General features: G+C 43.0%; 1 protein-coding gene across 4 annotated transcripts in view; it reads left to right on the forward strand.

The window, feature by feature from the left end:
- The window catches only part of CD34 (CD34 molecule), a 243,154-nt gene that overhangs the window by 37,780 nt on the left and 178,185 nt on the right, over positions 1–27,189 (forward strand). For 2 of the 4 annotated variants that reach the window (XM_078644506.1, XM_078644508.1), the window contains exon 2: positions 23,403–23,591. In XM_078644506.1, the coding sequence (XP_078500632.1) occupies positions 23,403–23,591 (189 nt within the window). The remainder of the gene's footprint in view (positions 1–23,402; positions 23,592–27,189) is intronic. The other 2 variants (XM_078644509.1, XM_078644507.1) reach the window with 1 other exon arrangement.

Consider the following 27,189-nt stretch of genomic DNA (forward strand, 5'->3'; position numbering starts at 1 on the left):
TGCGAAAGAGAATGCATATATGTGTGACCATATATGTCTATATATAAGTTTGTGTGTGTGTGTAAGTAAATGTTAGTGAGAGTCAGTAACAGGTAGTGAGAGAAATTCTGTGATATTTGTGCCCAGATTTACTATTTACACCAAAGTTGCTGCACTTTCATCAAAGGTAGAGAGAAAAAACGTGCCATATCTACTAAGATATGGTGAATTTGTATCTCCCCGTGTGCTGGCACACTTTTGGCAGCCATGCGCCAGCAAACAAACCCTTGCGCCATAGTGCAATGGTGTTTGCATTCTCTGAAGCATAGGTTTTGTACTGAAAGGGGCCCCTTTTAATACAAAAACGATGCTTTAAGTTATTTTCCCATTTTGTATATGTACTGTACAATGCAGGACACATGCAAAGTTGAAAAAATGAGGAAAAAATAAAAAATTTCTCCTTGTTACGCCCATCTCAAGGAATAAGCATAAGATTTTGGGGTAAATTCCTATCTACCAATGTTTGTAGATAGGGATTAGCGTCAAAACCCATGGGTGGTTGCATGAGAGTGCACATGCATCACCCATGACGCTAAGCAATGCAGCGCATAACTCAACTTAGTGTTACTTTGAAATAATAGCCATTGGAAAATCCTGAATTGTGTTGGACTGCAAACCCCACCTTAACCCTTTGCGCTGGAATTGCATCATTAAACTGATGAATGAGTGAGAGGGAGTGTGAGTGTGAAATGAGTATAAGTGAAGGAATGTGAGTGTGAGCAAGAATGTGATGTGATGCTTGAGAGTTTGTCGTTGGACCTAGCATACTGAAGGTAATTATGATGTTATAGAGACACCCAGGGTAAAATACTGTGTGCTGGCATGCATGTAGCAATTCTTAGCATGACAGACACCTGTAACAAAATACCGGCACTGGCACACTAAGGGTTATTCTTGCCACAATGGGCACAAATGGTAAAACACTGGTACTGGCATACTTGAGATTATTCATGGCATATAAAGGATACCGGTGGACTTATACAGGCATATTTGAGTAAATCCTTGGCATGTGGATATCAGTGGCTAAATTCTGATACTAGCCCAATGGAGGTAATTATTGGCATAAATGTAAACAACTTGGCATATGGGAAGGTGGCAACCAAGAGAAAATGCTGGCCCTGACATGCTGAAGTCGTTTTTGACAGAAGGGTGACATATGAATGGCATTAATTGCAACATTCTGACTTTGGCACATTTAATGTTATTTTTTTAAATCTAGGGGGGCACCCATGGAATATGAGGCTCCCCATACCAAAATGCTGGCCCTACCACAAAGAAAGGTATTTTTGAAATATGGGGTCACCCATCCAATATTTGGAACAAATGGGGTTTACTCCCAAAGGGACATTGCATTTCATTGGCTTGGCACACCATGAAAGGATTTGAATATTTAATAAGTGCCCTTTTGGTGCCTATGTCATGGGCTTTAAAAATGTACTATGTTACCCCATTCTTTTACATTTTTCTAAGGGAAGAAACCCCTAAAAGAGGACAGGCTTGCTATTGTTGCTCACTCACTACTATTCAGGGCAAGTATTATACCCCAGAACTTTCAAAGTTCAAGCCAGCACCATAATATAGGCAGTATCTAAAATAGACATGTGTCTGTATTAGTATGTTGTTACACTATTTGAAGTTATTATGGAACTTCAGCAACGTCAGTTGTTATGATGTTATGGTCATGTGATATGCCTTCCTGGAAAAAATGAGGGTCAAATGGTATATGATGCCACTTTCACCACCCCTGACATTTTGGTGAATCGATGGCCATGTTGTTGTCCGTATTAACTACATAGTGGTGGGTTCATAGAACATGTTGATACTGTACGTCCCTCCAGAGTCCATTGCTAGCAGTATCCGTTCCATTATACTGTTCGACCAGGCTTCACCTTCTTCTCAGCGCACTACTCCTTTGTACTGTTTTGTACTCAGTGCAACTTTAGTTCATTAACTGGCAGATGCATCAACGTAGCCTTTTGCTTTTCCTAAATAGCGATTTTTAAGGAATCGCTATTTAGGAATAGCAAAAGCCTATGCATGTAGGAATCGCTATTAAAATAGCGATTCCTTAACATTCCTTAATTGCTACTCGCAAATTGCTAGTCGCAAATAAGGAATGCTGTCCCATTCATTCCTATGGGCCTACAGGCCCATAGGAATGTATTGGAGATTGCATGAGCAATTTGCAAGTACCAGTAGGTACTCGCAAATTGCTCATGCAATTTCAAGGGTGCAAGAGTGTCAAAATGACACCCTGTTGCACCCCTGAAATTGATCTATGTACATATGTTGCACACACACATGCCCTAAGGGCATGTGTGTGCGCAACATGAAACTTTGAAAATTGCACAAAAGTGCTTTTTTCAAAGTTTTAGCAAATTACCATGAAGTCCAACTTCATGGTAATTTGCTCCCCCTATTAGCGAATTCGCAATTTTTTTGACTTTCATGCATTGCATTTAAGGAATCTCAATTTGGGATTCCTTAAATGCAATCGCAATTTAAGGAATCTCAATTTAGAGATTCCTTAAATTGCGATTTTTGCATTTGGGATGATGCATCCCAAATGCAAAAATACCGGGAGCAAAGGGGCACATTCTGAGATTCTGCCCATTTGCTCCCGGTATTTACTTTGATGCATCTGCCAGACTGAGAATAATTCATCAATTTTGTAAAGCATTGAAAGTTTTTAACATGTATTGTCCATATTGTATATGATAATAATATTCATATTGCTGACCAAGCTTTATTCCGTTAATTTCAAAGACATAGAGCCTGGAGTTAATGTTATGAGTATGACAGGGTGTTTTCAGGATGGTTTACAAAGGTACCTTTCACTTGAACTTGCTATACATGCAGCAAAACACCTTCTGCAGAATCTACTGGATTCCTGTAAGAACGGAAAACTGATTGGAAAACAGGCAGAGCTTGCAGTAATGAAGATGGTTCCCTATTGCATCTACATTGGAACTGCAGTAGGTTCCAGAACCTTTGGGCAGAAAGTTTACATTGACTGATTTGCGTGCTAGTTTCTCAAATGAAAGATCCCCTTCGATGTCCCTTCTACATATATCCCGAGATGCATCAAGCATCCATTTTGCGATTCCTTATTAGCGAAAAATAAGGAACCGCTAATAAGGAATAGCAAAATGGTATGCAAGAAGAAATCACTTTAAAAATAGCGATTTCTTAAAATTCCTTAATTGCGATTCGCAAATTGCGAGTCGCAATTAAGGAATACCTCCCCATTCATTCCTATGGGCCTAGAGGCCCATAGGAATGAATGGGAAGAATTTTCAATTTGCGAATCGCAATTAGCGAATGGCAAAATGAGAATGCGATTTCAAGGGTGCAGGGGTGACACCCTGTTGCACCCCTGAAATTGATCTGTGCACATCTGTGCACATATGTTGCGCACACACATTCCCTTAGGGCATGTGTGTGCGCAACATGAAACTTTGAAAAATGCACTTTTCAAAGTTTTTGCAAATTATCATGAAGTTGTACTTCATGGTAATTTGCAAGCCCTATTAGCGAAATCGCTATTTTTTTTTTTTTATCTTTAATGCATTGCATTTAAGGAATCTCAATTTGAGATTCCTTAAATGCAAGTAATCGCAATTTAGCGAATTCTCAATTTGAGATTTTTGCATTTGGGATGATGCATCCCAAATGCAAAAATACCGGTCGCAAAGGGGCAGATTCTGAGAATCTGCCCCTTTGCGAGCGGTTTTTAGCTTCATGCATCTGGGCCATAGTAACGTAAAGAAGCGTAATGCAGTATAACACATTATCCCATACAGCTGGAGTTAGTGACTGAGTTCCTATATGTTGGTGGACAGATGGGCTGATGCAGGGGCAGTGTAAGTTGCTATTAACCCTTGTGTGGTTGTTTTTTAGCTGAGCCTAGAGCAGACACATTAGTAGAATAGCATAGTTTTTTGTTTAGATACCAAATTAGGTGCTTTTCCCAGCTCATGTGGGATACTCAAATCCTTCTGCATTCTGAACAGTATTATGCTTGGGCCCAAGTCCCAGGTTGGTATGTTATCATGTTTCCCTTTACCCCTATTCATTCTGTGTTTCCCAAAGGCCAGGTCGACACTTCTCCACTTTCTATGTGGCAATATCTTTTGATTCACAAGTCACATTTGTTTCTGCTACATAACCAACTTTGAATGTCTGGTAGTTCATTGTCAAGCCTTGTGTAGTAGACTGGATGTGCGATTTAATTATGGTTTCAAAATAGGGGAGTATCAGGACCGTGAAAACAATTGGATGCAGTATATGAAAATGTATGGTTTAACACTAATGAGTTCTATGGCTCATTTGACCTTGACTTAAACTATGTATTGTTATTTTATATCTAATATTGTAATTCTTAAGGGTGTATGGTATTTGTCTTCTTCATTTGGATCCCTTCTCTTCCTTGTACCTTTTCTCTAAAAGAAGACATTGAGTTATTTTTTAGCAAGGAATGTTGATATACTACATTTTCTATATATATCAATGCTCTACTTTATTATTTTGGGCCTGTTCTCTTCCCCTAATTTTCTTTCAAAATATTTTCTTATAATCATAAAGTGTGACCTTTGCACACTGCAATCAGACATCATTGTTCTCTCTTGTCTCATTTTCTTATCAATTACCTCAATGGTCATTTGTGAGTATTTGGAGAATGGTAGCTCAGAAATTAAATGCTTTATTTCTTCCTCTATAATTGCCCACATTTTGTATGGCTGCCTTGGTTCACCCAATCTGATCTAAGATATAAGAGTAGGCGCAGAGAATGCCTTACACGTAAAGTCACAGTTTTCAAAGTTTGCTGTAGCTGCCTAAAAACTTTCAAAAATGATACTCAAGGCACTCCTGGTGGATTACAAAATATACAAAACTCAACCCCTTACCACTTAATTAACATCATATATTTATTAATAATAAAAAAGTGTCCCACAGAGGAGCAGTTGATTTCTTTTATTATCAAATGATAAAAAAAATTTAAATAGATATACAGATAATTTATCACATACAATCAGTTCGACATATACAATATTGTTTATGATTCATATCAAATGAAGGAGACACCATCTATTCTGGAGGAAACCATAATTTTGGTACATGACTCCACAAAAAAACGAAAAAAAAACATATACTTAAAACCAAACAAAATAACAAGGACTCACAATATTACAATTAGCTGAAACACAGAACACCATTACAGTTAACACAACATATTTCAAATATACAATACACAACTAACACGAATGCGCCGACGCGTGTTTCGGAAATGCCATGTACCATCCTTCATCAGGGCGCTGACTTCAAATGGTGCTTTGAGTTCAGAGAGACATTCTGTCTAACATGTAGATATGATTGTATTCACGTACATTTACGGGCTCCATAAGATATATATAAAACACGTTATAAAACATATTCACATTCCCAGGCACTAATAAGAATCAACGAGGTTCCAAAGGTGTATTTGGGATACAAAATCGCGTATCATGCCACTTAAGGTCAAATTTTGTCTGGAAGAGCACAGTAGATTTACTGTTTTTAGCCGGGTCCACAATAGGGTTTTCAGATTAAAAACGTAATGTAGATTGAATGTTCAACTCAGTGTTCAAAAGCAATATACCAAAACGGTCTAACTTGAAACAGGGTCTGGATCCCAAAATGTCAAGTTTAGTAAAGGGTCAACTGGAACACAAACGTATACCATTAATCTAACAAATGGAAGCTGCTGTCAGAAAGTCCTCTATGGTATACCCAAACAGCCTCCTCAATAAGATAATGACAAAGAGATAAGCGAAAATTCCTTCACATATTACGAGACCGCCATTGTGCTCATACGCGGATCACCCGGGTCGGTGTCTCCCGGCACTCCTGGTTGATTACCACTTTGAAGACAAACTCCAGTTGTATATTTCTTGAAAACTGTAGAGCTAAGACATCGCTAGGGTAGGGTTATTTGTACTTTCTCCCAACACTTCATCTATTATTTACCTGAAAATGTGTCTTCTCCTTCTCATCAAAATCTTCACTACTGCAGCCAACAACCGCAAGTAACTTACTAGTCTCAATTTGAGCCTGTAAAGCTGAAGTGTGATTGTGAATAAAGCCTTTTCTCCATTTGTCAAGAGGATGTAGATGACAAAGTACAAGCAAATTCAACTTAAGGGTAACCACATCTTTAATGAATTGAGCATAGCTGATGGCCCCTCCAGATAGGAGGAGGCGACTCCTAGTGAGCACTTTCCTTCCTCTCTTGCATTTAGTAGGTTTTCTGGACAACAAGTCATTCTTGCATTTATTGCAGTGTTGATAATGCTGCTCTTTTCCCCCTTTGGGTGCTTTACGATAGGGGTCTGTGTGTGAATGGAAGCTTCGGATGATGAACTATACATAATTTAATGTGGGGTTATATGTTCATGCAAAATTTCACACAAAGGTTACTTGCCCTTGATACAGACCTCCCTACGTTGAAAATGCACTTTCCACCATAGAGAACCATTACTAATCAAAAGTGCCAAATGTAGCCACAGCTAGGAATCTAATTTATAGAATCGCATCTGCTATTTATTTTTAGGTGGAGATAGAACTTACCAATACAGAAAAATGACCCGATTTGATGTTTTTCTGCAGTTGTATGTTTAGTTAAGGGTCAGAAAAATTGGAGATCCCATAGATACATCATGGGATGTCCACTGGGAATGTTGAGAAAACCAACAAAGCTGGAACTTTGGCCTTAATTAGCAAACATTTCGCACCTGTGGGTTGTACCTGTGGACATAAAAGTGCATCTGGAAATCCAACATTACCAAATTATTTGTGAGCAAAAATGCATTTATTCAGGTGGACAGTCTTGCACCCCTGGTAGACTTTTCCATGTATGCAACTCTAGGAAAAGAGAGGAAAACAAGAGATAAACGAGCATAAAAGGGACTGATGGTGTGGGAGTATGTAGTAAACCTTACTGGCAACTCCAACAACGTCTGACCATTATGGCATTTACAGATATTTACACATAGGTTTCCTTCCTGGAATCATTTGTTTGTAGACATCAAAAAAAGTTGATCTGTGTTTGCTTGGTGATAAATGGTACAGATCACGCCCAATGCAATGGGGTTTTTATAGAGAATATTTTTTCAAAGAACTGAGTACAATTGCACTGCTCCCTCTAACCATAACCTAGTGGATAGTCGGCCTATGAACAATCCATGGGGAAGAGGAGTAGACCAAGAGCAACATTTTTCTAGACATAAATTTGTGCAGGCTTCCGATATTTGGGTTTTGAGGTGTCCGTCACTTTGTGAAAAGGACTAGTCGGATTCTTACGTCTGAGGTGTACCATTCTCTCGTTGGGTGTAATGTGATGGCCCCACTCTAAAGACGTCCCGTATGGTGTGGACTTTTGTATTATCATTAATTCCCTCTGTTAAACTGACTAATTTTAACTTCATCGTTATCCAATTCTGGCCCTAACTTGGCACTGCTATACACATTGGTGGAACCATCATATTTAGATGTAGCTCCTTTGCTACGATTCCTTCTTTTGGACTTCTGTTCATTGGATTCATGGTATCCAAACACAGGCTGTGCACTGTTCAGCCAGGAGAAATTTGCCTACACAAGACGTTAGTGAACTATGTCCATGTACAGATATTTCAGAGAATTTGAATCTCTTGATAGACAATAGGATTGGAATTATCACTTTCCAGGCCAGAATTTTGGGTCTATCCTACAAGTCTGCATTTCTCTTTCCCTGAGGAAGTTCCTTTTACAGGAACAAAACGGGTTCGCTGTTGTCCTGGGTTTTTATGAAGATCAATAAAGAACTTTTGAAATAAATTTGCCGATTTATGAATTCATCCCTGGTGCTGCCTCCATTCATATAATACATTTGTGTGAGTTCCACAGCGAGCTGAAATGTTGTTTTTTGTGACTCATGTCCTTTATTCATATTTAAAAACGTTCTCAAAGGCTTTTCTCTCACTCATTTTACGCAGACAGTTAGTGGATGAGGGTAATTGTGCAATTAGTGAAGGATAGTTCCCTAAACATCCCCATATTTCCGTCAATGGTTGAGGGGAAGGAATTTCGCTACAGGAAGAATTCTCCAGGCTCAATATTAAGCACAAAGTTCAAATTAGTCTAACCAGGTTCTAAATAAAGAGACACAGAACTGGGTGAATTTTTTTTATTTTAGTTGGATCTTTCAGTCCCCCGCCTGCATCTGCAGTACTAGAGGCACATTGATGAGCTGATGCGACACAGGGATCCTGGCGAAACTCTTCAAAGAAGAACATAGCGCCTGAATGCGCTGAGTCGTTCTTGACGTGAAGGTTTTTTACCAAGATGTACGCTGTGATCCAGTACTTAGTTTGTCTAGTCACTCTTACCCACCTACTCTCAAAGGTCTTTATGAAGTATCTGGTGAGGCACTGGAACGTAGGCAGCAAATGCGTAGAGTCGAATCAGGGCTATCAGTTGGCCTTTGTCCCTGGCAATAAACATGTCCTTGCATGTGTTGTGGGTCCAGTGCTTAATTTGTAAAATATGAAGTGCAGGTGCTCACATTTTTTTAGGAGGCCACACCCACTTCCCTGGCTCCGCCCACAACCTCCAGTGCCTTCACACACTTCCTTTATTGACCCCACCCACATCTACAAGCCTAAACACATTAGAGATACCTCCTACCTTGAGTTTTGCCAGGAGATGAAGACCTAGTTCTTCACATTGGCACATCAAATACCTCACCTGATTAGTGCGCTATACGAATCAATATAACATATTTTAACATTTGAGAAGCCTATGGCAACAACTTTTAAGTGAACTCAAATGAGAAAATGTGTGTAAATCTCAGAATGTACCATTAGTAGGGTCATTTGAGGGCCTGAGGCAGCTTTATAAACTAAAGAGAATGTGCTTGTACTGTGCTGTTTAAAAGAAAGCAAGGTATGAAGGAGGGAAGCCATTAAAGAAGACAGCAACAACTTCAGGCATGAAGGTGAATAATGAAATGAGGAATTAAATGGTAATGTCTAAAAAAGGAGGAAATAAGAAAAGAAAATAATGTGAAAGGAAGAAATGAAGGGATAGAAAGAATGAGGGAGAATGAAAGTGGATGATGTGTGATGGATGAATAGAAAGAAGACAGGAAATGAGGAAGAAAAGCAAAAGGAAGGGTTGAAGGTAAGAAAAGAAGAAATTAAAGAAGGGATGAAGGAAGAACCAGGAAAAAAAGAAAGTATGGAATGAAAGGAGGAAGAAGGAAGAAATGCACCAAGGATTGGGAGGATGCGGAATGGATGAGGGTGTAAGAAAGCAAGAATGGAAAGGGGAAAGGAGGCATGGCTGGAGGTGCTGAGGGAAAGAACAAGGAAAGAAGAAGCTGGCATGAAGGAAAGAAAGGAGGTCAGGGGAATGGCTATGTCTAGGAAAGGTACTGGGTCAAGGAAGGACAAAGGGAATAATGGCTGGGTAATATTGCAAAGAAATTAAAATACATATCTGTGTCCTTAATACACCGTTCATGTTTTCATAGCACATATTCACCAGAGGGGGCCTTGACACCGAATGCAAATGTTGTTATCCAGCTCAATGGCACTAATTGTATCGACCTCAGATAGAAAAAGACTGAGTGGTCGCATCAAGATTTAAATTTATGACCTTGACATCAAAGACAGATTCCTGCAGTGGATATACATATATGCTCAAGAAGGAAAAACATAAAAGGGAGAGTGAGGAAGGAGGAGAGGTTTGAAGGCAAAGATAGATACAGTAGACAAAGACTGTGAAGAGATGTGGGGAAAGCAGAGATTGGGAGTGCAAGATTGATTTTGAACATGATGAGAAAGAAAATTGGAAAAAGGAGAAGAGCAGACAGCGTGTGCAAGAAAAGTGGAAGGGAAAGAGAGGAAGGTGAAAAGGCGGCGATTAAGAGGAAACACAGACATAAGGCGGATAGTGAAGGAAGAATGGAGAGAAAGGAAGGAGTGAGGTGTGCAGGGGAGAAAGAAAAGTAGATAGTGAGGGAAAGCATGAAAAGAGTACACCTCTGCTTTATTACCTATACAGTAATTCATTGTGTAAAGTTGAGGGGTGACAGGGCTGTATCATTCTTGGCCTGTCTCATCAATGCATTGCTGTGCTTTTCAAGACACACAACAGCAATTAGCAGAATACCTGTGTGGGTTTATTGTGCTGCGTCCATCGGAGGAGAGCAGTTAAGCTGAGCTCAGCAATGCCTTCCAACATAGTTTTACCAGTGTTGTGAAGGTTCCTAAACTAAGCTGCAGCATTAGGGTCCACAGATGAGACCAGGACAACACATTCTGGGCACAGACACCCTCTGAAATGTTATCACTTGGTGCAGGCCAGACTGGGCCCCTCCCACCTCTGTGCTCCGGTGCATTGTACCGGCTGCACCAATGGTCACTATGCCCCTGCTATCATCTATTAAAACCACCTTTTCTTGCTTCTGTTCCTCACGTTTTGTGAAACGCATGTTCACTCCTGTGTTTCTAACTCAAGAATTCTCATATTGTCTCGAGGATAAAAGCCTGCATGGCCTCGTAAGGTTTTGAACATATGACTATGAGGCCAAACACAGATCATTGCAATAAATACATTACTCCACTGACTCACCAGGCCCTGCATCCAGGCACTCTCTCCATCATCATATAACTTGTAAATTGCTGACTTTCCTGTTATTTTCTCAACAGTGCCTAGAATTATTTTAGGCTAATGGAAATACCACCTCTCATCTCTAGATTTCCCTCCCCAAATCACCTATCTGATGTGCTTCATCTTTTCTATTATTTTCCTGGGATTTTTAAGCTCACATTTCCAAAAGTTGAAAGAATTGCAGCCTACACTATGTCTCACAGATTTTGAAAGTTTTGATTCAAATAGTAGGCCCTGCTTGTGCACCTTCCACACCGGGCCAAAGTCAGCCCAGCAGCCATGGAAAGACAGTGTGTGGACCCTCTGCAACACTTGCATGAAAACAAAGAAAAAACACAATCTCTCCGCGCAGCACACTGACATGGCAGTTGTTGGACGCTCCCATTGCCCATTTACCACCAATAAATATCACCGTATAAGCAATGCTCTTGACCCAGTCTGCCATTCAAAACAAATAGCGCTATGAGAATGACATATTTGCCAGAGCAGCTTCAAACTTGTGCACCAAAGAGGGGCGTGGCTTGCGCGCCGCTGCGAGATGGCGGATCGCGCTTGAGCTCGGGAACCACAGCGGCTGTCGGGACGATTTTGGAATCCCGTTCGATGCCGTTTTTCACTCCCGAATCTGTGATACTGCTTCGGAATGTGCCGTGAACGTTTTTCTGCACATTACATCTGCTGAAAAAGGCTGGATCTGCTCTTTTCCTTGTGTGGAAGCCTCGCTATTGGAGCTGCTGCGAGCGGCCGCCATTTTGTTTTTCCGGTGGCAACGCTCGTATTTCTTCTCACAGGCGCAATGTACTACAACTTCACTCCTATTTGACTTCGGCATGAGGTGATGTTTTTTACTTCTATATATATTGCTGATTCCTCGGAAGTGTTTCACTGTTTGCAGCTTTTTGGCTTCTGTGGATTTCTTACTGACATTCCTTACCTCCCTCTGCTGTCTTTTTATGATGCCCTACCTCACCTGGAGTGTTTGCGCTGTGTAACCTGTTATAGTGGTTACCTCTCACTAAAAATACATTGTTCCTTCTGCGCTCTTGTAGTACCTTCCATGCTTTTTTCAAGTACCTCAGCTGCTTCTAGCCGCCATTTTGTGCTCTACCTGTCACAGCCATACTCTGAGCTTTTTTGAGCATACTGTGGTTATTTTTGGTGTGACTTGCTGAAGTGCAATTTGTGTCACATTTGGCCTTTCTTTTTTGGTTTGTTCCCTCTACGCATTCCTTTTCTGCTACATTTTTTGGTGCGTTTATTGGATCTTGCTCCTATGGCAGACACCATGGGCCCTTCCCCCACTACTAAAGACTCTAAAGGGACTCTAAAAAGGTCTAAGCAACAGTCCCCCATTCCTGAGTCTTCTCAGAAGGATTCTAATACCAGTCTGGATGCTATTTTGACGCGCCTTAATGCTGTCCATGATATTGCGCAATCTACCAAGACTAATACTGATTTATTACAGGTTTAGGTTGCAGCTATCAGGAATGACTTTAAAGCTTTATCTCTCAGAGTTACAACTGCAGAATCCCGTATTAGTGTAGTGGAGGATAATACCCATCAACATTCGAAGGCTTTCCACCAGATGGAACGTTCAATGGCGGCTTTGCGTAGAGATCTCACAGAGCAAGAAGATCGTAATCGGAGGAGCAATTTACGTATTTTTGGTCTTCCTGAAGATGCGGAACAATCAGCCTCCTCAATGATTGATTTTCTATCCACTTGGCTTCCTTCTACCTTACAAATCTCCTTTCAGAGAGACTTTGAAATTGAGAGAGCCCATCGAGTTCCTACGTTCAAACCCAAATCTTCCACACATCCGAGGGCGGTAATTTTTAAACCGCTGCGTCACCAGCATTCGGAACAAATTTTGGCTCATATGAGGAAGGTTAAATCGGTGACTTGTGACGGACATAGGATTTCTATCTCACAGGATTTTGCTAGAGACACTCTGGACATGAACATTCCCTTTTCTTTTGCTGGTCCTTCCAAGTTTCGTATCACTTTCAAGGGTCGCTATCGTATTTTTGACGAACCTGCTGATCTTTCTTCCTTTTTGGATAACCAGTCTGAGACACAGATGGACTCTTCGCCTGCTCCTGGCCCTTCGTCTTCTGCTCCTGGATCTTCTGGAACTTGATTCTTTTTATGTTTCTCTTTTTGTGTAAATCCTTACATATTTCTGTCTGCAACATGTAACTGTTTCAATCCTACGTGTTGCCTTTGACTCATCTCACCTTCTCAGGTGTTTTGTTATTCGTATTTCTTTCATCATGGCTACCTATGTTTTTCTTCGTAGCCTATATGTTTCTTTGTTATCCCTGACGTTTTGGTCTCTTCTTCTTTTTATAGTATTTCATTTGCGTTAGTTGTTCTTTTTGTATTCTCAGTTATTATTCTTCTCTTTTAGTGTTCTTTGATGGCGGTCCAGTGTCACTATCTTTGCCATTCGTCTTTTGTGGTGCTTTTTTGTCTTTTTCTAGTTGTTATAATTTTTGTCAGTATTTTTCGCTTCCTCGTATTTTCCTCGCGTGGTATTACCTCGCGCCGTATTGTCTTATTGCCTTTCCTTCCCTGCATTGTCGCTCGCCTTATATGTTGTTTTGGTTTTTCATTCTTATTACCTGGTTTTCTTTGTATATTCTTCTTTTTTATACGCCACCATTGTTCCTTCCTCGTTTTGTTGTAAGTTTTCTTTGTAATATTTCTGTTTCATTATTGCCTACAGTCACAGGTTTTATTCCTTCTATCTTTGTATGCTGCACATCGTTTGCTTGTTGGATTTCCTGTTACACACTTTCACAGTACTTCGCACGATGCCAGTTTTTCTTTCTCTTCTGTTCATATTTTCTTCTATGATTCCTTTCTCCTTGTCTCTATTGATCATATGTTGCTCTATATCTTTTGGTTCTGTGCCTATGATGTACGTTCAGTTTATCCTCGGTCCACTACTTTATAAACTCACTGTTCCCTCTATCTAACGGCCTCATTATACGTCTTTTTTGCTTGCACTTGTGATGAATTTCTATTTATTGTTATTGCTAGTTCATATTCATTCATGATGTTTACTATTATAATACTTATTAGGCATTAATTATGCTGATTCCTCTGTTTCCTTACTTTACTGTTGGTTTATACCGTCTGTTTATAGTTCCTTATATCGTTCAGCTCCTTTACTGATTTCTACTACCCATTTCTGACTCACAGTTTTGCATTATGTTTCTCTCTCATAGCATTTCTTATATGATCACTCTGTGTACTTTGTACTTTTGGTATATGACAGTGTACTTGTTTCCTTTTTTTTCCATTTAGTGGTCTGCTTGCTTTTTAGATTGCCTTCTTTTTATGAGGATTGCTTGCTTATATATTTCATGATTTTTTCATTTTTCTTACTATTGCGCTTCTTATTTTTCTATTTTTTACTTAACCCGCAGTCCTCTTACGACCTTTTCACTTTTCTTTTGCTCTTTTTCTACATTGCTCTGCTTCCTTTATTACCCTTTTTAACTATCACCTACTTTTCTCGCTATTATTGGGTTGTTATTTTTAACTTGATTATTGGATGTTTCCCGACAGTCTGCTTGCTCCCGCATCCATGTCTCCCCTGGTATGCATTTGGTCCTCTCTAGACCTCCCCTGGTGGGTCTCTTTTCTCTGTTCTCTCTATTCTCTTCTGATACTTCTCTTTCTACTTTCCTTTTCCTCTTCCTCTCTTCATTCCCTTTCTTCCCCTTTTTTCTTCTGGATCCTCGTGTAGTGCTCTCTTTTGCTGCACAGCGCTGTTGGTCCTTGATCTGTGTTTTGTTTGTCGTCTTACTCCCCCTACTATGTGTCTTGCTCGGTTTTTATTTCTATGTTGACCTATGTCTGGGTTGAATGTAGTTTCCCTTAATGTTAAGGGATTAAACCATCCGGTTAAGAGGGCTAAGGTTCTTGACTATTGTAAATCTCTCTCTTCGGATTTAGTCTTCTTACAAGAAACAAAGGTCTCCTATAAAGAAGCATTGTTATTACGGAAAGAATGGGTTCTTGATGTGATGTGTTCGGATGCCCTTGGCAAAAAGAATGGGGTCATAACACTTATTTCTAAAAAATCTGGGTTGTCAGTCATTTCTGTTGAGCATGACTCTGAGGGACGATGGTTGCTGTCTCGTTTGTCTAATGGCTCTGCTGATCTTTATGTTTTGAACATTTATGCCCCAAATACTGATGATCCTTCTTTTTGGCAAAAGATCATTAAACAACTAGCTCTTACTCCACATAATGGTAATTTGATCCTTGGTGGTGACTTTAATTTACCACTTGATCCAGTGTTAGATAGAAATTCGGCTCTCTCTTTCCGCCCTCCTAGATCTCACACACAATTGTTGAATATGTGCTCTTCTGCCAATCTCCAAGATATTTGGCGCCTCCATAACCCTACAGGTAGTAATTTTACCTTCTTTTCCTCTCCTCATTCTAGCTTTTCCCGTATTGACTATCTCCTAGTGCATTCGTCTTTAGTACAACACTCATCTTCTCCGTACATTCACCCTATTCTTATCTCTGATCATGCGGCTGTTTCTTTTTCTCTCCTAAATCTCGCTCCTAAGAGTAAAACTTCCTCTTGGAGACTTAACACAGAAGTTCTCCATGATGCTGATCAAGTTCAAAACATACAAGATGAGATTGAACATTTCTTCTCTGATAATGAAGGCTCGGTTAGCTCTCCGGTGGTCTTATGGGACGCTTTTAAATGTACTCTCCGAGGACACATTATTAAAGTTATGGCAAAGAGAAATGCTGACATCAAAAGGGAACTTGCAGAGTTAGCAGACAGTATTAAACAGCAAGAGCTTCTTTTTAGACGTACTAATGATAAACAATTGTTGCAATCCATTAAGAATTTGAAATATTCCTATAATACTATCGTTACCAAACGGGCTCATATTGGGGTCCAGGCCCAGAAATCCAGAGGTTACTCTTGAAGAATAGAGCTGGTAAGATTCTTGCCGCAACTTTGAAATTTCAGGAATCTAATTTTAAATCCTCTCAAATCTCTGCTATTACTGATAGATCTGGGGTTAAAAAATTTCAAACTAAAGAAATTCTTGAAGTGTTTCGAGACTTTTATAGTTCTCTTTATACCCCTACCAACCAATCATCCTTTGAAGCCTGTGAGGAGTTTTTAAAAACTATCCCTCTACAATCTGTCTCTTCTGCGGATGGAGAGAAATTGGGTGGCCCCATCACATCTGCTGAAATTATCAATGCTATCAAGTCAACCCGGTCTGGCAAAGCTCCTGGGCTGATGGTTTTCCCATCCTGTTTTACAAGACCTTTCTTCCTTCTATGGTCCCTCATCTTAAAGCAGTTTTCGATGTATTTATTCATGAGAGCGCGGTTTCTGGTACTGCGGCAGATGCTACTATTGTCCTAATTCCGAAAGACGGAAAAGATATCTCAGACCCTAAAAACTTTCGCCCTATTTCCCTTCGTAATATGGAGGCTAAAATCGTTGCTAAGATTCTTGCCAAGAGGTTGGAATCCTATATTCCCTCTTTAGTTCATTCCTCTCAAACGGGTTTCGTGAAGGGTAGGCTTGCTAGAGACAACATCCGCACCTTTTGTCATATTCTCGGTACAGCTAAACGATCTACGCTTCCAGCGGCAGCTCTCGCCTTAGATGCCGAAAAGGCTTTTGACAAGGTATCTTGGCCTTTTCTTCATGCTGTTCTTCGTGCCCATAATCTTGGTGACTCTCTTGTTAACATGGTTATGTCCTTATATGCCCAACCGAGAGCTAATATCCGTGTCAATGGGGCCACTTCCGAGATTTTTAATCTCCGTCAAGGTACCCGTCAAGGTTGTCCTTTATCCCCGCTTTTGTTTTTATTAGCTATTGATCCTCTTCTTAGACTCATTGACCTACATCCAGATATCAAGGGATTTACTTTTGGCCCGCATCGCATAAAAACAGCGGCTTATGCGGATGATGTTCTTATTTTTTCGGATGATATTGCTTCAGCTCTTCCCGCGCTTACAGATATTATTGCTAGGTTTTCCCAGGTCTCTGGTTATACGCTTAACAGAGATAAGACTGAGATGTTTCCCTTGAATGCCTATTGTTTTCCTGCACATATGGGTACTGCTGGCTTCAAGTGGCAATCTAAACATCTCAAATATCTAGGGATTTGGTTTTGTGGTACGCTCTATGATACGGTGGCACATAATGAGACGCAGACTCTTCTCAAAGTTCGTCAACTTCTAGATACCTGGTCCCCTAAGTACATCTCTTGGTGGGGTTGTATCCAAACTCTCAAAATGATGGTTACTCCTATTATTAACTTAGTTTCCTCTATGCTGCCGGTGAAATTGTCCTCTTCCTTTTTTCGTGAGATTGACTCCATTACTTCTAAGTTTCTTTGGAGTGATAAGAGGGCTAGAATTGCATATAAATTTTTGAGGAAACCTTATGAGATGGGTGGTTGTATTTTTCCTGATTGGGAAAGATACCAGACTGCTTTTTTAGCTTCCCAAGCTGCTTTGTGGTTTTCCTCGTCTCCTGTGCACACGCCTTCCTGGGTTTTCATTGAGCAACATCTCTCCTTTCCCTTACTACTTTCTTCTTTTTTAACCGCAACCACCTTACCTATTCCTTTTGCCCGCTCCATTATCTTAGATACTATTGCAGCAGTAAAGTCTGTGGATAAGAAGATGGCTACCCCGATCCATAAATCGAAGTGGTCTTCTTTATGGCGTAATCCTAGGTTAAAATTTGTTATTGATCCTGTGTTGATCCCTTACTGGTCCTCTAAAGGAATAACTTTGGTTCGTCATCTGTATGACTCCAATAATGATCCATTGCCCTTTTCCTCTTTAGCTCAACAGTTCTCGCTCTCCAATTTGGACTTCTATACTTTTCTAAAAATCAAAGTAGCTCTTGCTAAAGTACGCCTGGAGCCCGATTCTCCTACTGTTATGTTATTTTCCTTGTGGCTTCGATCTGGTCATATAGCTTCGAAAATCTATAAATTTCTGTCTTCCACTTCCTCTGCCTTACCTACTGTTACCCAACAAAAGTGGTTACATCATTTTGATAAGGATCTTACTGACCATATTTCGCCAGAAACCTGGCAACTGATTGGTAAATTTTCTCTCCGTGATAAGATTGCCCCTTCTTTAATCCAATCTAAAAAAAATTCTCTCAACCTTCTCCATTGGACTCCTGTGCGTTTGCATTCACTACACTTAAAAGATGATGATCTCTGTTGGAGCTGTGGCCTGGCTACTGGTGATTATTTGCATATGTTCTTTACCTGCTCTCTTTTACAACCCTTCTGGGATCTCATAAATAAACACCTCATATTCATTTTCAATACTGATTTTCAGCTTTCCTTCCCCATGATTCTTTTGGGCCCTTTGGCCTCCCGAGTACCCTTGCCTTTGGATGCCCTTGACTTGCAATTGCTTGACCTTTTGTTGACGGTTGCTATTAAGGTGATCCTTATGGAGTGGAAGTCTTTTTCTTCCGTCTCATATCATACATGGTGGGCATGGGTTTCTTTTTTACGTAGCGCACACATTTCAGTCGATGTGGCTCATCTTACCCCTATGATTTCTAGTAATGTTTGGAAAGCCCTAGATGCTTATATGGATTTGGCTTCGAAGGGTTTGGTTGCCCAATATCCTTTTGTGTCCTCTACTTGATTGTTGTTTGTTATTTGTGTAATGTGTGTTTGTAGTACTGCAGTGGATCCTTCCTTCTCCTTCCCCTTCTCTTTCTTCTCCTTCTTCTTGCTATCTTCTTTTCAACTTTCTCTTTCTCTGTCTTCTTTTTTTCCTTTTTCTCTCTTTTTACTTCTTCCATTCATGATAGTGATACCTTTTTACGGACACTTTGGCTCACAGATATTCCCATTATGAGTTTCTTATATTTTACATCTATGTTGTTTTGAGGGAATTATTTGTACTTGATTTACTCATCAATACTTTGTCTATGGATTTCTACTGTATCACTATGTATTGTATTTAACTACTTCTTATACTTTTTAAAACAATAAACTTATTGAACACAAAAAAAAACTTGTGCACCAAAAGTGACATTACACCGCGCATAAAATGGTACCCCGGACCATACAGCTCTTAAGGAACATTCTGTAGTGTCTCAGAAGAACCCTGGGCATGTTTTGGAGAGTGGGACGGGAGTGGAAATAAGGGATTCACGCTCAAAAACTGCATCACGTTTTTTTTTCCTGCCCGTTTTATATAGTGCTATCTCAATTGAAGATATTGTAGCGCTTTACATGATTGTCCCTGGCTGGGCAAGAATGGCCTTCGTGCAGAGGAGCATGCCAGTAGTGAACAGCATTTAATGCCAGGTGCGAGTGAGCACTTGTGCTGAATGGTTTCAGTTTCTGTTCTCTGCCGTTTCTTTCTCAATGCATGCACTGTCCAGGGCAATGTTAATAAAATAATCTCAGACCTGCCGGTGTTTGGGATCTCCTCTGAATCAGGTCAGGTGATTTTGTACTTCGGGTGAATGAAGAGCAGAGCTTAGGAGGCACCGCAGGAGCTCACAGCCCAGCCTGTGGGTAGAGCGCCTGGCTCTGCTGTTCCACTTGTACACTTATGTGTGTGTGCATGGTTCTCGGCAGTGGGATGTGTGTTATCTCTCTCCTGCTCCACTTGTATTGTTTTGGCCACCCAAGTACATGGCCTTGCCGCTCGGCTGGTCTAGGAGTTAGTGCTCTTTATGCAAAGCCTGGATGTTGGCACTCCTCCTGCCTCGGTGATCCATAACCCTCCCCTAGCCTGATAGAAAGTAAAAACAAGTGCAGGTCTTACCAGAAGAGCCAGAAACAAGACAGGCCCCACACATCGAGGAGAACATGTTAGATTGAAAGCATTCAGCTTGCACCAGCACCTGAAAGCACCGGCACAAATTAAGCACTGGGGTCTCATCTTATTCTGTAGGTCGTCCTTCTCCAATATTTTGCCTGGAAAATTAAATTCTGAAATAAGGCGGTTATTGGTCAGAAAACGCTTTTTACGAATAAGGCAACCATTTAATGTTTCAGGGTGGCTAGCTTTGCGTAGCAAGAGAAAGTAATGCTATATGCAATGAATAGGACATGAGTAGTTATGAGCTGACTAAGACTCCATCACTAACCCTAAAGCTTTTATATTTAAAGCTAGTTTCTAAAGCGAACCCATCATTTTGAAGCATTAAAAGGTGAGGTACGGGTGGGTGTATTTGGAAAGGAATATTTATGAAATATTTATTCGAGAAATATTTATATGAGAGGCTTGTGCTACAGACCTTTTCAACTTTTAAAGTGAAGAAGGTTAGTAGTGTTCATCCATTTCCAATGGACTGTTCTTCGTAACTAAAAAAAACCTCAACACAGCAGCCAAAGTTGCAGCGCTGTTAGAAAGACAAGATGCGGCTGACCAAAGGCTCAGCACCTCAGTTTCTCAAGTAAACAAGTTCATATAAAAAGTCTGTGCAAACACATCCGGCGTACGTCACACTTTTACTCCACTGGAAACCAGATAATTAGATTCATAAGAAGGAGGATGGTGCACCAGGATGAAGTCAGAAAATTCCGGTTGTATTCCAAAATATATTCTTTATTGAATTTGCAATTTAAAATTTGGGCATCAGCCAACGCGTTTCGTTCCAAATGAAACTTCGTCAGGGCTCGCCCAACTAATCCACAATCCGTGCACAGAGAAGGACTCCCGGCAAGTCGAAATAATTGTCGTAATAGTAGTATTTAGCTGAGCGAGCGAATTCCTCTCTAATAGTTTTGAAGTGCTTCCATTCTCTTTTCTGTCCATAGAGTTTGATTATCTCTCCCAAGGAGAGGCTTTTTGTGCCATGACTTGCCCTTAGAACAGCGCCATCTACTGCTAGTTTGAGGATATTGCCTTCCTCCAGATCCAACACCAGGCCTTTTGAGCAGAAATCCCAATGCTTTGGAGAAGGATTCAGTAGATCTTTGCTGAATCCTCTTTCCGACAGCAGGTACTGGGCAAATTCACTGTCAATCCTTTTCCAACCACTGCCAAGGCAGGCCCCGGAGAACAGATGCAGAGGATTCAGGGATGAGGTAATCAGGGCGCATAAAGTTTCTTTTGGAACACAATAAGTGAGAGATCACTGAAACATGGCAGTGGGTTACTCCTTGCTGGTTATGAGTTTTTCCATCCCTTATGTCAGGGATTACGGTTTAATCACATCTGCAGAGCATGAAGATAACATTTTGCAGCTGTGAAGGAAGTCTGTGCAACGCGAACCAGCAGTGCAATTGAAAATCTACTCTTTTAAGGGTTTACGTTTTTCCCATGCACAATAGATTTGGTTTTTGTAAACATAGATATTCATAATATACTATACTAATGTGAGCTATAGAAACTATAGTCCTCAGTCACAAAGAAAGGCATAAATCTGCACCTACATGCGAGTGCATACTTATCACTTTTGAATGAACAAATATTCCCGAAGAATGTGAATGAAGAGCTGTGCCAGGTGCAAGTTTCAATGCATATTCCTGGGAAGGTCCCGTGACATTTCCAGTGGTGTCTTATTCCGTGTGGCAGCGTCTGCATAGCAGAGAACTCTACACAGGGGGAATGGAATCCCCCACGCCAATGCACATCTTTTTGTGTTTATTTCTCTCCAGAGGAAAACATTTTTTCCCTGTGGTTAAATATTTTCCCCAACATTCTGAGCAAACAAATCTGGGGGTGATCCGGTCCCCTTTCCACCCTTGAAGGGAATTTTTTTTAGCCTTTGGACGGACTAAATCTCTTACCCTATCCAGGGAGGAAAGGGGAAGAAGAGGACGTTGTGAATGAAGACGTCTACAATCACTCCAATGGATGTCCAATTCTCACCACTCTTTAGTAGGATTTACGGGTGTGTAGAACTCCACACTCGTAGCAGAGATCTTTGCCCACATAAATGGGGTTTACTCTTTCCAGGAATGCCTTTTGTCACGTGCTCTCCATGCCACTGGAATCAAGCTATCCTGGCGGATGTATGACGGTACAACGCGTACCGTTACCATGCAGGTTTTACAACGCAAGTCGTTACAACAACTTGCGTTGGGGGGCGCTGGATAGTGAATAGTTTAATTTACTATTCCAACTCTAGTCCCCGTGGATAGTAGGCAAGGTGTTGGATAGTAAATTAAACTATTCCCTATCCTACAGCGCCCTCCAGCGCAAGTCGTTGTAACGACTTGCGTTGTAAAACCTGTGTGGTAATGGTACCGCGTTGTGAAAGTTTCATCGTAAAGGATGTTTCCCATCCTGGCTGAAGAGGGGTGAAACCCCGAAACCGGTCCTAGAATGCTTGTTTCCAGTCCAGGGAGGACCTGGCTTGGCAGTTCGGGCTGGACTGTTCCCATGAGGCACAGGGTCAAGACTGATTTGCATATGGCTGGGTTCAAACTGGAATGGCATGGTGAGCAAAAAAACGTTGGATTTAGGCCCAGATCTCTGTACTGGGGTGAATGTATGACATTGCTCTGCATTCTGTCCATCAACTGTTGTTTTTGCTTTTTTTAGTTACTGGCAGGTAGTAAGTAAGGTAAATCAAGCCATAAACATATTTGTTACCTTTGTGAAAAAGTCCCCTGTGCATTTATCTATCAACGTGAGACATTTCGTTGGAATTCATTAGCGCCACACTATAACGTTAAAGCCCTGATGGCGTTACTGGCGGGGTTAACAGTATTGTGCACTAAAACGATGCCAATACCCTTCAATTAATAGTGAAACCCCACAGAACTGTCCGGACTCGGTTGTACGAGGCAGGAAATGCACAGAGAATTCCCAGTTCCATGGAGATTAGTGCTCCCACTTAACACCTAACCGTATCAGGCTGTGTCTGGCTCTGGGGAGCAATCGGTGCTCCACTGGGCCAGGGGGCCAGCCGGGAAATACTGCATTCGTGGCCAAAAGCCTTAAGTGATTTTGCTGGCCGGATATTCCTGCTAGTAAAATCATAAATCCAGGTGCACCAGACGTGATCAGTCGGAATTGCAACCTGCACATGGATACAGCTCTGGTTGATTCGGAAATGAGACCTGCATGTAAAATGTACACATTAAAATAATTTTTCCAGGTAATTGAAAAAGCAGCAGACCTTCCTCTTGTCTCTAAGATAACTCATTCCACTGAGGATATGTATGAGACTTTTTTCAATTCCAGGAAGTGATCCTGCTTGCAAACCAAAACGTGTTCCTATCCAACATTCAACATTAGGTCGCGATAGTTATTTTTGTAGCATCGTTGATTTATTTATTTAGGCTTTGAATTATTAATTTGAATCAGGTTTTCATCATAACAATGTTGAAAAGGAACCACGAGCTATCCAGTAACTCAAATACTTCAAACACAACACAACATTCGTATTTACTTTTCTAAAGGGCCTGACTCTGGACGAAATAATTACAGGAAAATTCAGGCCACAAGTAATCCATTACTATAATTTAACTACTCAGTAACCTGCTTAAGTAGGTGTACTTTAACTTAAGTTTTAGAATCATGTCACCACGATCAGGGATCCTTCCCTAATTGAAAGTGATAAAGAAGGTAAACATTCTGAACAGTGTTTTAATTTATTTCACAAAATCTTACTGATGAAGCTCTTGAGAATTTATGAAGTCTCTTGTTTTTCCAAGGCACAATCCAAGCCAGCACTACAGCTGATCCAGGAGACAATAGGATAGCACATCCTACATCCAGTGCCACCAGCCCTGCTGAAATCACCACGAAAGAAACAACGAGCATAGCCATTCCCACAACTGAAAACCCAACAAAAGCAACAACTTCAGCTGCTTCAGTGAGCCCAAGTGGAACAAGTGGAACAGGTAACGCAGATGCTTATTTGTGTGTACCTTCCAGTCTGCAAGTAATTTGTAGCAGTCAGTGGAAGTGTACCCTCTTAAGATCCTGGGCCCATAAGAACACTGTGTTTTGTTATGTATATATTTACAGTTCTGCGGTGACTAGTACCACACTATTCAATGCTTAATTTTATTGTATATGTTCTTAACACAAAAACTGTGAAATGAACCACATCTACATTTTGTTTTAGGACTGTGAGTGTTTTTAGGCAATACACGGGATAAGCGCTTGCCTGTTGTGCAGTTTCTGGAAGCCAGTGAATGACAGGCAGAAGAGAGAGGCTTCTGTGGGTGCATTTTAGGTTCAGAGAGCATTAAAATTTGAGAAGCCCTGCAGACGACCCACCTCCCGGAGTGTCACGCTGGTCCACAAAGGCGTTTGGTCCGTCAGATGGCCTGCCCAACCCAGGAACCTATTGGCCTTGGCCCATACTGTTAGCACCATCAGGGTATGCTGGTGCAGTCTGACCTGTTACTCGCCGCCATACAGTGCCCCTGGCAGGGCCGGACTGGAAATTGAAACCGGCCCTGGCAAAGTGCTCGGTCCCCCACCCTCTGGTTTGGGGGTGCGGTCATGCTGTTTGCCAGGGCCGAGTTCTTCCGATTTTGTTACAGGGGCTGCTACGGCCAGTCTGGCCCTGGCCCCTGGGTATCCCCCAGCCCCCATTGACCAGTGGTCAACCCTGTTGTAATGTCCTGCGGGACACGTTCTAATGTTCCGCAGGAAGCTAGACTTCCAGCCACTCCCTTGAAGGCTGGACACACTACACCCACACACCCATCCATCACGGGTGTCACAAGTGACGTGACCCCGCTAATAAAAGGGCCCGGGTGAACGTGCTTGTGGCCAGTTTAATATACTACAGATCCAGTGTCTGCGTCCTTCATTTCCGCGCATTGTGGGCCTGAGGCCTAACACCACATTGGCGACGAGGCGGGCAGCTGACCCAGCATGCCTGCTATTCTGCGTGTCATCACTCCCCGTGGAGAAGGAAAGGAGCGTGACAAGCGGCGCCCGTGACTGCAGAGAGGGCTGCGCCCCTCACATCCCCAGTCCCTGCCCCCCCCGAGCCTGGGGGGGATCAAGGTAGTCTGCTTGGAGGCTCACCCATGCCCATCGCCAGCACGACGATGAGAACCGTCCGGTGAGTGGACCGGCGTCCGCCCTGCCACCGGTCGCATGCGTGTGCCCCTGCAATCTCCTACAGTCAAACGGGCTGAAGACTAACCTCACCAGATGCCCCACGGGCGATGATGCTGCAGTGGCTGCGCTTTGACCAAAGCGGGCAAACGAGCGGACCCCTGAAGCATGTCAAACCCGTCCCTACACTGGAGGAAGCCTGCACCGGCAGTCCCAGCCTGACGCTGCCCAGTGGTTCACCCGGGGGAGCAGTAGCGGAGCCCACTCAAGCCGAGTGTGAGCCATCGCCAAGCGAAAGTGAAACTAGTAATGGAGCGCAATCGGGCTGTCACCAGGCCAGCAAAACAACGCCTGTGTGGGGAATCACCCCAAAAGCCCCTGAAAGTACCCACAGGAAGAGTAAGTGCCACCCCGTTCGGTAGAGGCCCTGGGCGACGCCGCCAACAGAGGGAGGACTGAAGGCGTGATAAGGGCACGGCAGCGCAGTGCTAGAGTCCATGCCCCCATATCGGCACAGGTGCGAGGAAGCTCCTCTGCCCGTCGCCAGCTGCCCCAGCCATGAGGGAGCGGGTAGCGAGAGCCCAGCAACAAGTCTGACGTCCGCCAAAGCCTGCAGGTACGAGACAGACTGATGGATTGCTGCGGCCGAAAAAGCGAAGACAAGGGCCCCGAGCCCAGGTCGCCACTCTAACGAGAGAGAAGTCACCTACACTGCAGCATCAGACTCTCACGTCCCACACTGCAAGGGCACCCTGCTGCTGTAACCGGGGAGCTTCGCCCCTGCACCTGCCTGCACCACCCCACAGGAACACTGCGAGGCCTGGGTGAGTGCCAAAGCGAGGGAAAAGGCATTGGCAGTAACTCCATCCCAGGTAGCAAGACAGTCACTGCACAGAGCCCAGCACAGCTCCCACAGCACCCAAAACCTGCAGCATTCAGGGCAAGCCACCGCGACGACCACAGCACCACGTGGTAGCTCTCCAGACGCCAAGCGCTAAGGGACGGACTGACGGCCTAGCCAGAGCAACTAGCCAGCTGTACCCCGCGACCATCAACCCAGACAGCACCAGAGACCAGAAGAGAAACCCGGACTCCCAACTACCCTGCCAGAAGTATCGGTCCAGCACACTAACTGCCCACCGCGACCGACGGCTGCAGACCTGCTACCAGCAAAGCGGCACGGTACCCCACGGACCAGCTGCACCAGGGCACCGCATAGCGTCCCGCTAACCAACCGGCAACAGCAGTCAGCAGATCTCAGAGTGCGCACCGCCATCACCAGGAAGACTGCCTGCTCACGCCCAGTAGCTGAGACGGACGGCACCGGACACAACAAGATGTGCCCTACTAGAAGATTGCCCCTCCTGCACCTTGCAAGTGTGAACAGGACACCTGTGAGGATAGCGAAGTCTCCAGGTGGATGCCACACTCGAGCCCCAAGGTGCCCCAAGCTGCACCAGCACAAGCCAGCATCATATAGGCAAGAGCACCGCCTGCCACCTCTGCAAAGTACGGGGAGAGACTGACAAAACCCCGCAAGGAACTGCAAGAAACTCAAGCAGCAACACCAAAGACAATCTCCACTAGAAAGAGTGAAAGACCAGCCAGACAGCAATGTCTCAAGGTAATTACCCCACTACAAGCACAAGAGAGACTGGTGCGGTGCACGCGCCACACGTGGCTGCCCAACGCCACCACCAGTGAAGAGGTCGCATTACACGCTCCTACTGGTGAATAGGCACAACCACCAAACACACCACAGGCACCCCAAGTGCCAGAAGAAAGCATCCATGAACGAGACCGAGCAGGCAAAGAGCACGCAAAGCCAGAAGCGCGCAGAAAGCTGCGCCAGTGTACCTGGCTGCACAGACAACACCCAGGAGACCTCCCCACAAAGAAGTACTGTTGAATGCAGGTAGGAGAGCAGCCACATCTCCACCACCCCAGCGAAGCCCCGTAGTGGGTCGAAGACCACACAACAGTGTCCTCCCTCGCACTGCCTCCAGTTACAGTCAGCAGTGACTCACAACAGGCTAGAGAGGAGTCTCACACTTCATGTGGCAGGGCGCCACAGCTACATGCGCTCCAACAACCGGCGACACGTGACCGGACGTCACGTCACCCAGCAAGCAAGGAGCACGCCGGAGCGAAGGCAGAAGCTGGCGCCATGACAACGCCGCCTCGAGGTCCAAGTGCAATGCCCTTGAAGAAAGAATAGAGTGACAGCTCTGTCACCCCGAAAATGGGAGGAACACAGGTGGGCTGAATAGACCAACAAAGGGAGAAGACCGAGGACTCACAGCAAGCCAGGAGCACACCCTGACACACCAGACAGCCACCAAAGCAAACCGACATCCCTGGATACAGCCTCATGGGTGAACCGAACGTAAGCCGCAGCAAGCGCCAACCGCGTCTCATCCT

This window comes from Lissotriton helveticus, chromosome 5_1 (assembly GCF_964261635.1).
Source record: "Lissotriton helveticus chromosome 5_1, aLisHel1.1, whole genome shotgun sequence".
Classification (NCBI taxonomy): Eukaryota; Metazoa; Chordata; class Amphibia; order Caudata; family Salamandridae; genus Lissotriton; species Lissotriton helveticus.